We start from the raw sequence: 13,417 nt of genomic DNA on the forward strand, positions 1-13,417 counted from the left end.
AGGATTGCAGATTTTCATTAGTGCTGAAAACAGCTAGTACTTCTTGTGCCCATCCACAACAGTTCCCAAGATTCAAGCAGCATAAAGTCCAAAAATGGAGACACTTCCCAAATAACCTATATTTGGATGACTTTGGTTTGGTTATGTGACCCTCAGGACACCACAATGCATCTTCCCTCCCCTCGTCTACCAGTAACATCCTTTTTGCGTACAAGTGATGCTGCAAAGAGTGCAGCAAGGACACTTGAGAGCATACCAACAGAAATGCTGACCCAGAGTTGCACTGAATGTAGAGAAAATGGCTGGCTTGCCCAGGGAAAGCACAACATATTGCCAGATTCACAGTCCTACCCCCACCACGGTGGGGCTGCGAATTTATTATTTCACGCGTGTCCGAAAACAGTGCGGTGTATGGGCAAGTTCGGGGGGAAAGGGAAGAGAAGAAAGCCAGGCAACAAATCAGTCCCCTCCAAGGCTTATCATTTCTCCAAGCACTTCTTTATCGTGACTCCACACAAACAGCAACGCAGACTGAGCTTTCTTCCCCTCCTCCGCCTGAAAATAAAAGCGAGCGACACAGCAAGGTGGTGACACCCATTTCTAAGGGGAAAAATGCCCTTGATGTATAGCTTACTCCATAAGAAACTGCCTGGTCTAAACTGGATTTCCCATTCTATCATCTCGCCGAGTTGCAGGATCTGCTGTTTACAAACCAAAGAGTAGCAGCCCCTTTCCAGTCACATTACTGCAGCAGCCCCTCCGCACCCCCAACCTCCTCAACGAGGACCAGTCCGTCCCCCGGCTCCCTTTACCTGCCCCAACTGTCCCGCCCGCCTCCTCCCGCCGGGGGCCGAGGAACACCCCGCCGGGAGGCCCGGGCCGGGCCCGGCCCTGCCCGCCGGGAGCCCCGCGGGGTGGGGTGGGGGGGGGGCGGCCGGGCCTCGCACCCGCCGCCGGCCGAGCCCCCTCCCCGGCCGGCCCCGCCGCCATTTCCAGCCCCGCGGTCCCCCGCTCCGATGGAAACCCCCAAGCGACGACCCTCCATCTCCTCCCCCGGCGCCGCTGCCCGTTCCTGCCCGCGGACCGCTCCGCCACCGGCCGGCTGCCGGCACAGCCCCGCGGCGACAGCCCCGCAGCGGCCGCGCCGCAGAGCGGGCCACAGAGGCGAGCGGCCCCGCGCCCCCCCCCCCCCCCGGAGCCGGTGCCTCAGGAGGATGGAGTAGTGCTCGGCTGGTCCCGCTCCCCGGAGCGGCGGGCCACCACCTCTGCCCCCTCCTGCACTGACCTTGCGGAAGGGCTCGCCGTACCCGAGCATCAACCACATGCGGCTGCGGCAAAGCCCTGGGGATGGGGGGGGTGGGGGGGGGGGTGTCTCCCGGCAGCTGTCCGGCTGCGGATCACCTCAGGCAGCGGCGGCCAGCCGGGCTCCGCGCTCCCCTGCCCGACCCACGCGTAGCGGCGCTGGGGCAAAGCTCCCCGGTTTTGACATGTGCACGCACGCACGCACGCACCCCGCCGCCTTGCGTACCGGCCGACACCGGCACCGGCACCCGCGCCCGACCGGGCCGCCCCCGCTCACCTGCTCCGCCGCTACCGCCGCCACCGCCCCCCGGCCACTCTGCGCAGCCCGGCTAGTTCCGCATCGAGCGCCAGGAGCGGAACGCGCCACCGCCACCCGCAGGGAGGGAGGAGCGGAGCGAACCACTCGCAGTCCACGGCGGGGGGAGCCACCTCACCCGCCTCCCGCAAGGAGGGCGCTGCAGCCGGGGGAGGGGGAGGAAGCGCGGAAGCGGCTTGGCCGGGCCTGGCGGGGAACGGCAGGGCGCGGCGCGGAGCCCCGGCCTCCCCCGGCGCCATCACACGCAGCTGTTACCCGGGGATGATGAGGGGCAGCCGGCAGGCTGAGGGCAACATGGCAGAAGGGGGCAAAAACCCGCGCGGGCCCGGCTGTCCAGCCCGGGCTGGGTGAAGATAAGCGGGGTTCTAGGAGTGCAGCATTGCTGTGGGGGAATCGCCATCCCTGGAGGGATTTAAAAGGCGGGTAGACGTGGCGATGAGGGATAAGCAACATTCAACAAGGTTATGTGGCGCTGAGGTTCAACAAGGCCAAGTGCAGGTCCTGCACCTGGGCCAGGGCAATCCCAAGCACAAATACAGGCTGGGCAGAGAATGGATCAAGAGCAGCCCTGAGGAGAAGGACCTGGGGGTGGGGGTGGATGAGAAGCTCAACAAGAGCCGGCAATGTGCACTCACAGCCCAGAAAGCCAACTGCATCCTGGGCTGCATCAAAAGAAGTGTGGCCAGCAGGGCAAGGGAGGGGATTCTGCCCTTCTACTCCACTCTGGTGAGACCCCACCTGGAGTACTGTGTCCAGCTCTGGAGTCCCCAACATATGGACATGGACCTGTTGGAGCAGGTCCAGAGGAGAGCCACGAAGATGATCAGAGGGCTGGAGCACCTCTCCTATGAGGACAGGCTGAGAGAGTTGGGGCTGTTCAGGCTGGAGAAGACTCCAGGAGACCTTATAGCAGCCTTCCAGTATCTGAAGGGCACCTACAAGAAGGCTGGAGAGGAATATTTTACAGGGGCATGTAGTGATAGGACGAGGGGTAATGACTTCAAACTGGAGAGGGTGGATTTAGAATAGATATTAGGAAGAAATTTTTCATTCTGAGGGTGGTGAGGCACTGGAACAGGTTGCCCGGGGAAGGTGTGGATGCCCCATCCCTGGAGGTATTTAAGGCCAGGCTGGATGGGGCTTTGAGCAACCTGGTCTAGTGGAAGGTGTCCCTGCCCATGGCAGGGGGGTTGGAACTAGGTGATCTTCAAGGTCTCTTCCAACCTAAACCATTCTATAACGTGTTTTAGTGGTGGTTTTGGCAGGGTTGGGTTGATGATTGGACTCAATTTTAAAGGTCCTTTCCAACCTAGATGCTTCCATGAAGCATCAAATTACTGCTTTCAGACCCTATCTTGGCAAGCAGAAGGTGAAGCCTCACAGCAAAGTCCGGCTCCAGGCAAGCAAGGCCAGCAAGAACCACAAGGATAAGGAAATGCTACCTTACAACAAGGAGATACAGCAGTGCATACTTTCACCCTGTATGAAATTGTATTGAGCTACTTACTTGCCAATTGGCTACTGGCTTCATAAGACTGCAAAGAATTTGGTTATTAAAAGCTTGAGACACAGCTTTTTTAATTCCTTTCAAGCTCCTATAAACTAGCACACTATGCAACCAAATTCATTTATTAACAAAAACAAAATTGCTCAAATAAATCCAAGATGCAACCAAAATTAGCACAAATATCCCAATGGATTTAAAAAAAAAAAAATAAAAGGAAAGGTGCAAAATGCTGAAATACTTGATTTGATATTCCACATCCGTACTCTACCCCTTGTAGGGGAATTGGGATTTTAGAAATACACCCATCTTTTCTTCTTCCCCCTATTCATCCACATAGATCATGAGCAAACGCATCTGTTGCATGAGGGTAGAGCCAACAGGGAACACCTCCCGAGATTATAGTTCAAGCACTCCACAATTTCTCCAGCAGCCAAGTTAGCAAAATTAATTTGAAAGAGAGAGGGTACAGAGACTGAGTCTCAAGCCTAGGTAGCATTTTGTAAATAAAAGTACAAAGGGCCACTGATCTTAAGGAAGGTTCTTCCCCACACCTGCTTACTGGAGCTCCCTGGGCTAACCTGGAGAGCTGCTATAAAATAAAAAAAGTAATTCTGTACTGATTTGCACTTAAAAAAAAAAAGAACATAAATACATAAACAAGGAGCTTATATTTGATTACAAGGTAATGAAAAGCGATGGAGAAGCCAAAGCCAAGGAAAATCACGATTTTCACCACTGCCATCAACAGCAACATTATGGGTTGTACCTTGAAACTCCCTCAAATTTACATGCAGCTTTTCTCTTCAAATTACTAAGATGCATCTGAAAGTGAAGCTAAAAAAAGAAATTAATGAAGCTGCAGCTTCATTGCCACTGCCTCTTCTGATTGTTGACAGCCTCATTCTTTAGCAAATCCTTGGAGTAGGGCCCAGCCACCTTCTAATCCACCCAGGGCTGGCTTGAGCTCTCAAGCTCTGCTCATTACTCCCCACCTCATACCCCGCTGCAGTCTCCTATAAGCCTATTCCTATTCCCTCTTCCTCTGGTTAAGTAGTTTCCAATTTAAGTTTTATCCTCTAAGGTAATGCAGAGGCTTCAGCAGAATAGCCTGTGGCACGGAGCCTTGCTGAATTGACACTTGCTTTCCTTTCCCATTGTGCCAGGGGATCGTCAAGTCCTTTGGAAGCAGCTCGTGCCGGACAGCTATCCGCTTCCCTGTTCCACCCTCCCCTTCAAGGTAACGCGTATGGACAGCTAATCCCTCTCGCTTCTCCTATGCTGATCATTTCTGATATATTCATAATATATCAGCTAGGGTCCTGCTGAAACCCATTGGACAGCCAGGGGCATACTGAACTCCTATTTCGAATTTGGCAAGCCACAATATACAGAAAATGGAGTGGAGCACATGGAATAAAAGGGTTAAATTCTGAAGGTAGCGGTACAAATCAAGATGAGGTGTGTATGTATAAGTCATGGTCTTCGTGACGTGCACTTAATCCACTTCACCTCTTTGCCAGCTCTGGCACACAGCAAGGTGCATAGCAAGCTAAAATCTCATACTAGAGACCAAAAGAAATTGCTGGGGGTTGCACTATTTCTTTTTCAGCACTGCTTGCTTTTCCCCAACCTATATACTCACTTTCTTCTCAGCTTTGAGCTTGTAACATTCAAGAACTTATTCCACCCTCCTCCAGTCTAATGACAGCACATCAGAGAATGTCAAAATCCTGTATTAGGCTTTATTCTTTTATATAAACATTAACATTTCTCAAACAGATTAGTTAAAAATACAGATTTAAACAAGAATTTTTGCAATTGCAATGAGTTATAAAAAACAACAGATTATTTTACAGATTGTTACAAGTGCTTTACAAAGGTGCAGAGTGAAGGCCAGTGGCAGGGGACCAACCTCAAGTGCAAAATGGACACGATACCCTCACCACGGGCAGAGCGCTCAGATACACAGCCAAAAAAAAAAAAAACCCCAAAAAAAACCAAAGAGCCATGTGAACCTAGGCTTTTGGGATGCTCACCGGGCAAGCAAACATAGACCCCTATGACAGAGAAGACTCATGAGACCAAGCTACCAGGATACTTCAGGTTACATCTCTGAGATCAGCCATAAGATGTTGTTTCTTGGAAAATAAGGAACATGTTTTACAACAGTATATTTCTCTTCTGTCAGACAAAATATTGCTGTAAATCCTAGAATACTTACGGATGTGGATACTTAAGAACTCGGGGCGTAAATCCAGTGTGGATCTCACAGTGCCCAAAGTGAAAAAAGGATACAAGACCCAAGTGTCCTTCTAAAGCAGTTGGCACTCCTCATACAGGAGGGAGCTCCATATCCCATGACCATCACTAAAACCTTGAGCAAATACCTTGGAAAGACTTTGGCAAAAAGAAGAAGATGCAAGTGGATCTGGTTACACCCAGTATTCCTGCAGCCCATGATCTGGGAGTTGTGCGGCCCACAGCTTACGCAATGCCCACATATTTCACTAAATGCAGTGTGTCCTCTCTCCTTGGCTGATACATCTTCACACCCACCTTGGAACACATGCCACATGCTCCAAATTCTTGGAAGTTTTTGTGATCCTTCCACCACACCTACCTTGCCTAGGTACCAGTCCTTCCCACCTGTCCTTCTTCTATTCCACCCCTAAAGATAAAAATCTATGCCCTGATTTGTTTTGAACTAAAGTTTTCCAGCTGTTAGCAAATCAAAGGTAAAGTGGCTGAGAACCACCATGAGATAAAACTGCAATTATATTACATTAAAAAAAAAAAATCTACTACTTTATGCCTGACATCTTTCTGATGTTCAAATGTTCCCTACCCAGAGGGCCTCCCCATTAGACAAAGGGCACTACACATTACAGGAGTCCTTTTTCCAAAGGAGGGCCAGAATGAAAGGGCAGCTCTAGAGATGAAGTCTCATAATAAAGAAATAACAGCTACTTCTCTTGGAATCATTGTAAAGGGCAGCACATACAAGAGATTTTATTTAGAAAACCCAGTGAAACCCCTAGAACATCCACATTGACTTCCCTGAGCTCCTCAGATCCAGGTACACTGGGGACCCTGCAGAAGCCTTTTGAGCTGGGTTACTCTCAATAGAGAGGGTTTGGCAAGTTCCTGCAAATTCATTTTCATAATCAAGAAGAGAGGAGAGGACCAATGGGCAAACCCTCAGGACACGCTTAGAGAAGAGAAAGACTCTGAAGAAGGCGATGGGTGTGTGGGGAAGGTCTTCATTTCTACCGTTTTCAGATGTTTCATGTTATTCCTATGGGGTATGGGCACTACATTGAAACCAACCCACCCCATCTGATCTACCCCAGCTGCCTCCTGCATAATCTCATGACAACATCGAGACCCCAGGCTCATCACTCCCTGCACTGCCTAGCCCAGAGTTCAGTGCTTGGGAGAGGGGAGGCTGGCTTCTCGTTAGCAAAGGCTGGGAGATGGCATTATGTCGGTACATCAGTGCCCTGGGAGCATGCAGTCACTCATGCACATCCCAGATTTCTGAGAGCAGGGGAGGGAGTTTCTTGTCCTGCAGCCGAAGGGCAAACACCTGTTCAGAGTGGACACTACTTAGTGTCCGAAGACTGACCAGCTTCATTAACATCCGTGGAAACATCAGGCGGTCCTGCAGAGTCAGACAAATAGACAGACGTTAATAAATTCACACTAAAACTTTGTTTAAAAAAAAAAAAGTTACCAGACCAGATGATGCATTATAACCACAATCCCGACTTCCTCTAAGCCCAGCCTTCTCCAGGAGGTGGCAGTGTGGAGGGAACAAATACTACACCATGTCCCAAAACTCCAGACTTTCCATGCTGGCTAAACTACAGAACAGGATACAGGACAGCAGGCTGTGACAACTCACAAATCCTGCATTTACAGCTGCTACCAAACAGCCGCAGAAGGGAAGAGCCTGACAGTACAGGCAGCAAGAGACCCATTACAGACAGTACTGCAGGAACTACGCCTGCATAAACACAAAGTCAGTTTGCATCATCATTGGGGATGTTCTGATCAGGCACTTACGTTTGGTCTGTTGATGCAAATATATGAATGAAGGGCTTCCACATAGGTGTGCTGCAGCCTCTCCACCAGGGACTGGTCCTGCACATTCGGTCGGTCTGCCAAAAAGCAGGTTAGAATTAAGTAGGTTGTCACAGGCAGCTTCACTGGATTTAATATCCCTGCCTATCCCCAGTACCTCAGTATAGTCTCTCCCCAAAACATCATCTAGCATTCATGCAGCACAGCTGGCAGAGTCATCCATGACTGCAGCAGCTATGTCAGTTTTCTGTAACTGTTCTTTCTCAGTCATGTCTACTGCACAGGGGAATCCGATCTGACTCCTATAGAGGTGGAGGGTTAGAGAGACAAAACAGCACTAGATAAGTGTACCTGGTGTCACATTCCTGTTCTGGTGGGGATGAGAAGCTGCCCATTCAGGAGGGAATGGGAGAGTCCCTCCAGCAGCTGAGCCATTTATAAAAACAAGAAGAAAGGGAAAAAAACCACCTCATCTTTCAGGTCACAAGACAGAAAACAGAAGTAAAGAGCAGAGGTGGCTTTGCCTGTCCTGGCCCAGAGCACCTTTATTTCACCACTAGATGTCACTCATGCCACATGACCTGCATCACACCAGAAACGTGCCAAGTACATTAATGGGACAGTAAAATACCAATTTCTAAATGAGGAAGATTTTTCCAGCAGTGGGGAATCTGATTTCCTCTGGAGGTGGCACTAGAAAATTCAGAACATAATGAATACCCTAAACAGAAGTAATAACACACTCCCTTTATCACTAGACCTTACACACTCTCTATCACTCCTCTTCATCTGGTGACCTTCCCTTAACTCTACTTTATTTGCCCTCTGACTCACTGCTGGCTTTTTACCTGCAGAGAAAATGTTGATGGCGATTAAAAGTGCATATTCAGCATCGTTGAGCTGTAGCTCATTCATTCCCTTTGAGAACTCAAAGATAGGGTTAATGAACTCAAACTGCAGACCTGCAACAAACAGAAGAGAACAAGGTGAGGCAACAACAACTGTCTCCTCTCTCTCACAGAATAAGCTGCCATAAACCCACTGCAGTATGCCAGGGAACAAGGAGGACAGGCAGGCAGGGAAAAACCTTTACGTTATGTTCCAAGTGTGGCTGAAACCTCCGTTTACATCCTATCACTACTGGTGAGCACCAGAAACAATGGCTGAGGAATCACGCTCTAACTGTAAATGATGCTATTTCTGGGTTTCCTTAAATGCCCCACAGGACATTACAAGGCAACAGCTAAAGGAACATGACATCAACTATTAGGTAAGGCTGTCAAAAAGTCAGAAGCCCACAAGTATAACATCTACACTTTCCACTGTCACACCATCACCTCCTTCAAATCGAGCAGCCCTCTTGCTTTCAAAGAAAGCTTTAATCCCATGCTCCAGATTCATCTAAAGTCTGTCTGAGCTGAAAATACATAGTTCCAAGAGTCTGAACTATGCAATTTCTGTCAGCTCAGAAAGCTGGGAGAGCTGAGGCAGTGCCTGACTTAGGCTTCCAATCGCCTCCTTTCATAAAGGCAGTCAGGCAGAAATGCATTGCTATTTACTGTCATAACATACAGAGGTGACTGTCAAATCAGGTCTTTGTGCTATCATGCTGAAAACTTTAGGCGTTTCCCCCAAAACAGCATTCACGTTTCTAATTTCCTGCAGTACAACTGCATCAGAGAAGGATGAACAAGATGGAGGGAATCTTTCTGGCTGCCTTCCTAATAATCTGAAGAAAAGGCTACCAGGAAGAGCAAAGAGGAAAGTTGTATACAAAAGCCATCTCAAGTATAAATGGTTACATAGCTACTCAAGAAATCACATGAAGGACAGCCAAATTCTCGTTTTCAGAAATACTGAAGACACACACTTCCTGTTACTTCATCTGATATTACCGATACTCATTGCTCCTGGAAAAATAGACTTCAGAAATCACATCACCACAGACCATCGTATACTGAGCTGATAACACATCTAAAGCACTCTGCGGGCATCTTCAGTGCGCAGTATAGACTTCATATCAACTGAAATGTAATCACACTAACGTCATCACTCAAAGCATTCATTTAGATTAGTAAGTGATACACTTGCAAGGGAGAGAAGACTGGAGTTTGATTTATTCTGATCTGATATGGCTCTAAGACCACATGTCCACATCAGATCTCTACCAGCACGGAAGTTCACACCAGCTGCTAGCCCTAGGTGTACTATTATAGCAAGATTTTCATGCTGTAAGAGTCTAAATTTTCCAAAGCAAGTTCACACCTAAAAAAAAAAAACAAAACCTCCAAACATGAACTGAGCTAGTATCACATGTTAAAAGCAAAAAAAGGTTTGTGAGGCTATTAGTCTGGTCCTGTTCTAAACTTCTCACCTGACTTCAGCTTTAAGGCCTCATGTACTATTTCCAGCAGCCCACATTAAAAAGGAAAAGATGAAAGAACACAAGACACAGTGAAAGAAGAAACACCTGTCTAATGCACCACCTGCTTTGGCGAAGTCATCCCGATTATAGCTCAGGTCCTTAAGAAAGGTGATGCTCTCAATCTCTGGATTGTAGCGCCGAGATGTCTCCAACAACATCACCTGAAACCAGAAATAGATATACTTGATTTGAAAACAGGAAAGAATGTTACAACATCAATAATTTGCTGAGTGTTAGAGAATCTCTGAAAAAAAAAAACAAAACCAAACAAGAACCCTCCAAGAAGTTTCTCTCAGAGTGCTTAAAAATTCCAAGGTAAATTCTGCTGCATCCTTTGCACTGTCTGTTTCTGGGAAGGGGGAATACCTGCTTACCACTACCAAGGCTCTTGCCTCATGCTCCTCCACGGCCCTTTGCCAGTATAGCCTGGCAATGCACCAATGGTCCCATAGCTGAGGTCCTTCAGCCATCCCAAAAAAAGGGATGGAATCAGTTCTCCAGGCAAGTACTTCAAATTCTTTCATCTCTGCTACTATGTACTGTGATGGAGCCAAACTCTCACCTCTATGGTAGATGTCTTCAATAAAGCAATCTGATCTTCCCTGGTGAGCTCCAGGAAGCCAGGTAGTTGCTTGGCAAAGTCCACAATCTCTTGCACAGAGATAATTGCAAGTTCTGTAAAGTGAGCAAAACGCTGCTGCCTTGCTTCACGGTTATTTGGGTCAGGAACTTGGGGCCACGGCTGTGGGAATGGGAAGAGACAGCGTATATAAGTGAAAGATGGAGCCAGGGCAGAAAGACAAGATGAAGTAAACAGAGAAAGAAAATGAGACACATTGGAACATCATCCTTTGCTATTCTTTACAGAACTTTAGCCCACAGATGAAATGCCTAAAGTATCTCTGTTCTCCTAAATAATTTACCCACAACCCCGACTCCCTAAACTTCACATTTTCTTATTTTAGGTACACTGGTAGAGTTTTTACCGTCACTTTGAGCCTGTCTGTGAATGAGCGCTGGTTGCACTGCTGCTGTGCGGCCACGAGCTTTTTTATCATGCTCAACTGTTCAGGTGTCAGTTTGTGGGAAGGGCTGGGTGGATTCGGAGGGTTTGGACGCACCACAACTGTCCGAGCCTGATCATCTTCCTGCTTCTTTAGTTTCTTCAGCTGGATCTGTTCTTCAGACAGAACATCTAAAGCAGGAATAACCAGAGATCAATCGTGACACAGCAGCACACGGGAAACCACAGTAAACAGAGGGTAACATGCTGTGGATGAAGAGGCAGAGATCACAGCTGCTTGTATCTGGTATAATCAGAGCATACACAACACAGAAAGGAGACAGTGATACTTATTTGTTTCTCCCTCTTTTCCCCACTTAAGTTGTTCCTTTGCCTTTCTTTTAGTCATACTGTCATGTAAAGTGTTTACAAAGGATAGAAGCTTCCTTCATGATGCCCTGAAGATCTCAAAGACAACAGCAACTTTCCCCATTAAGAAATTGCCCAAAATGTCATGTTATAATAGATTTCAATTATTTGAAAATATAATTGAAATATTATATTTCAATTATATAATGTTGCTAAATTAACAGATTGTGCCATTTCATCTTCCTCTTGAGAGGTCAGAGTCAGTATTGGATGGAGGTTGAGAGTGAAAGGACAATTTTCTACACAGCCCATCTGCAGCAGACTGTAGAGTAGTAACAAACCACAAGATGAATAGTGAAAGAATAGCTTTGCATAAAACATACTGAGGACCGTGAGTAATTCAGGAGTAGGGCTAGAAGTCGTCTTTAGTCATGAAGTCAAAGGATGTGCCATTTAGATGTGCCATTTAGATATAATATTGTAAGGAATGAAACAACTCGAGACATATGTTGTGAAAAATCTTATTGGACCAACTGCTCATTAGCTAATTTAAATACAAAACCCTGTTAATGGCCTTTAAGTAAGTTAACTGAAGAATTCACTGATTTGTATGTAGAGACGGTTTGGTGTTAAATCTTTAAGTCAAAGCTATAAAAGCTATCTGCAAGCTGCATCAAAAAAAAAAAAAAAAAAAAGAAACTACCAGACATACCTGGATTCAAGGATTATGTTCAAGAGAATCATCCTGTGAGTTACCAATTAATGAACAAAAAGCAGAAATTGGACTGACTGGAAAAGAAACTGCATCTTCAGGAGCAAAGATAAAAAAAAAAATGAAGCTTGACTTAGCAAACAAGATTTAAAAAGTGCTGAAAGATTCTTTGGCCATTTTTTATGCACAGGTAAAAAGAAACGTGGCTGCTACACATGAAGGCAGGCCCCAAAACTGAACAAGTATATACTTGGACTTCTCAAAAGAATCACATTAAACAAGACAAGAAATGGAGAACTACTGTGAGAGAGCATTCTGAAATGGACAGTCCATGGGATTGGAGGGAAAGATGAAGAACACAGCACGTTTAAGCTAAGAGTAATCTTTATGCCTGACTTCCAACAGGGAGCATGCACACACAGGTACACACACAAAGAAAAATCACAAGTCTAACAGCAGAGATACTCAGTACAATCCAAATTAAGGGGGACCTATAAGATTAGAAAATGCTAGTCACAGTGTTAGTTTAAGAAGGGAAATAATTGATCCAAGGAATTACAGTACCTCCTCTTAGGACTCATATGCAAAAAGAATTTATAGCGAGTAACAACTTACCGGATATTACCAAATCTTGAAAACTCATATGTGCAAGCTTCTACACCATGCTAAATTCAAAGCGATCTAAGTTACTTGGTTTGCCGTGAAGGAACTACTTAACCTCATGGTTCAAACTGGCTTAAGAACAATAAACTGACCATGACTAACTTCAGTCTGGGAATTAGAAGAATGTTTCCAACAATTAGTAGAGGGAGGTTCTGGAATGAACTTCCAAGTGAAACAGCTGGAGGAAAAAGCCCTCAGTTTCTGTCAAGATTAACAAGGCAAATTTGCAGTAGGGATTACAGTGTAGACAAGAATTGCCAAACACTTGATAATAACACAAAGATTCATTTTGGCCTAATTTTCCTGAGTTGTCTTCAACATAAGACAATGAGTAAATGCAGAAACACACTGAGGCTGTCTAGTATCTACCTGCAACAGAAGAGTAGCAAGGTGGACAGGTAGCCTTGCTACATAGCTTTTCAAATACACATGTTTTGTAGCTCTCAGGAGCAGGGAAACGGGACAAAGAAAGCATATGTAATGCTGATAAGCATGAAAAAGATACTGATTACATGTTAGGTGTGCTGTGTTTCATGTTGAAAAAAAAAAAAACCTCAACAGCATGTTTCCTTGGTGCAGCTCAGTGGGACTTAATTTTTGCAGAAGTATTTTTAATAAGATTTTTCCAAAATACCCTCTGTTCCTCACTGTTCTGGGTGCTGGATGTCAGAAAAGGCGACTTCACACAGATTTAACATTAACTGAGCATCCATTTGGTCAGTCTTGGCCAGCAAAGGGATGAAACCCAGATGCCTTGACAGAGGAGGGCTGTTCCTGATATGTGAGCAGGAACATTGTTGAATATTCAGAAACAGCAGACTTACAGCTGTGTGGGAAAAATAGCAGAGTTCACTAAAGGGAGCAACGAGATCAAGTCTGCACAAACACAGCTGCAGTACTGTGGCGCTGCCCTTGACCTGTGTCACAAGCTCCAAGTACAAGGCAAAGTGCCTGTTGTTCAAGGAGCACGGTGACCAACCTTGCAGTCCTGATCACAAGACAGAGAGAAGCCTGAGTTTACCGATACAGTTGACAGC

General features: G+C 46.5%; 1 protein-coding gene across 3 annotated transcripts in view; it reads right to left on the reverse strand.

The window, feature by feature from the left end:
- Positions 1–4,842: 4,842 nt before the first annotated feature.
- Positions 4,843–13,417, reverse strand: part of NR1H3 (nuclear receptor subfamily 1 group H member 3) — a 32,593-nt gene continuing 24,018 nt past the window's right edge. For all 3 annotated transcript variants that reach the window (XM_082485463.1, XM_082485464.1, XM_082485465.1), the window contains 6 exons: positions 10,620–10,828; positions 10,196–10,375; positions 9,695–9,794; positions 8,057–8,170; positions 7,191–7,285; positions 4,843–6,786 (listed from right to left, as the gene is read on the reverse strand). In XM_082485463.1, the coding sequence (XP_082341589.1) occupies positions 6,640–6,786; positions 7,191–7,285; positions 8,057–8,170; positions 9,695–9,794; positions 10,196–10,375; positions 10,620–10,828 (845 nt within the window). In that variant the 3' untranslated portion in view covers positions 4,843–6,639. The remainder of the gene's footprint in view (positions 6,787–7,190; positions 7,286–8,056; positions 8,171–9,694; positions 9,795–10,195; positions 10,376–10,619; positions 10,829–13,417) is intronic.

This window comes from Vanellus vanellus, assembly GCF_965231255.1.
Source record: "Vanellus vanellus genome assembly, chromosome: 6".
Taxonomy (NCBI): Eukaryota; Metazoa; Chordata; class Aves; order Charadriiformes; family Charadriidae; genus Vanellus; species Vanellus vanellus.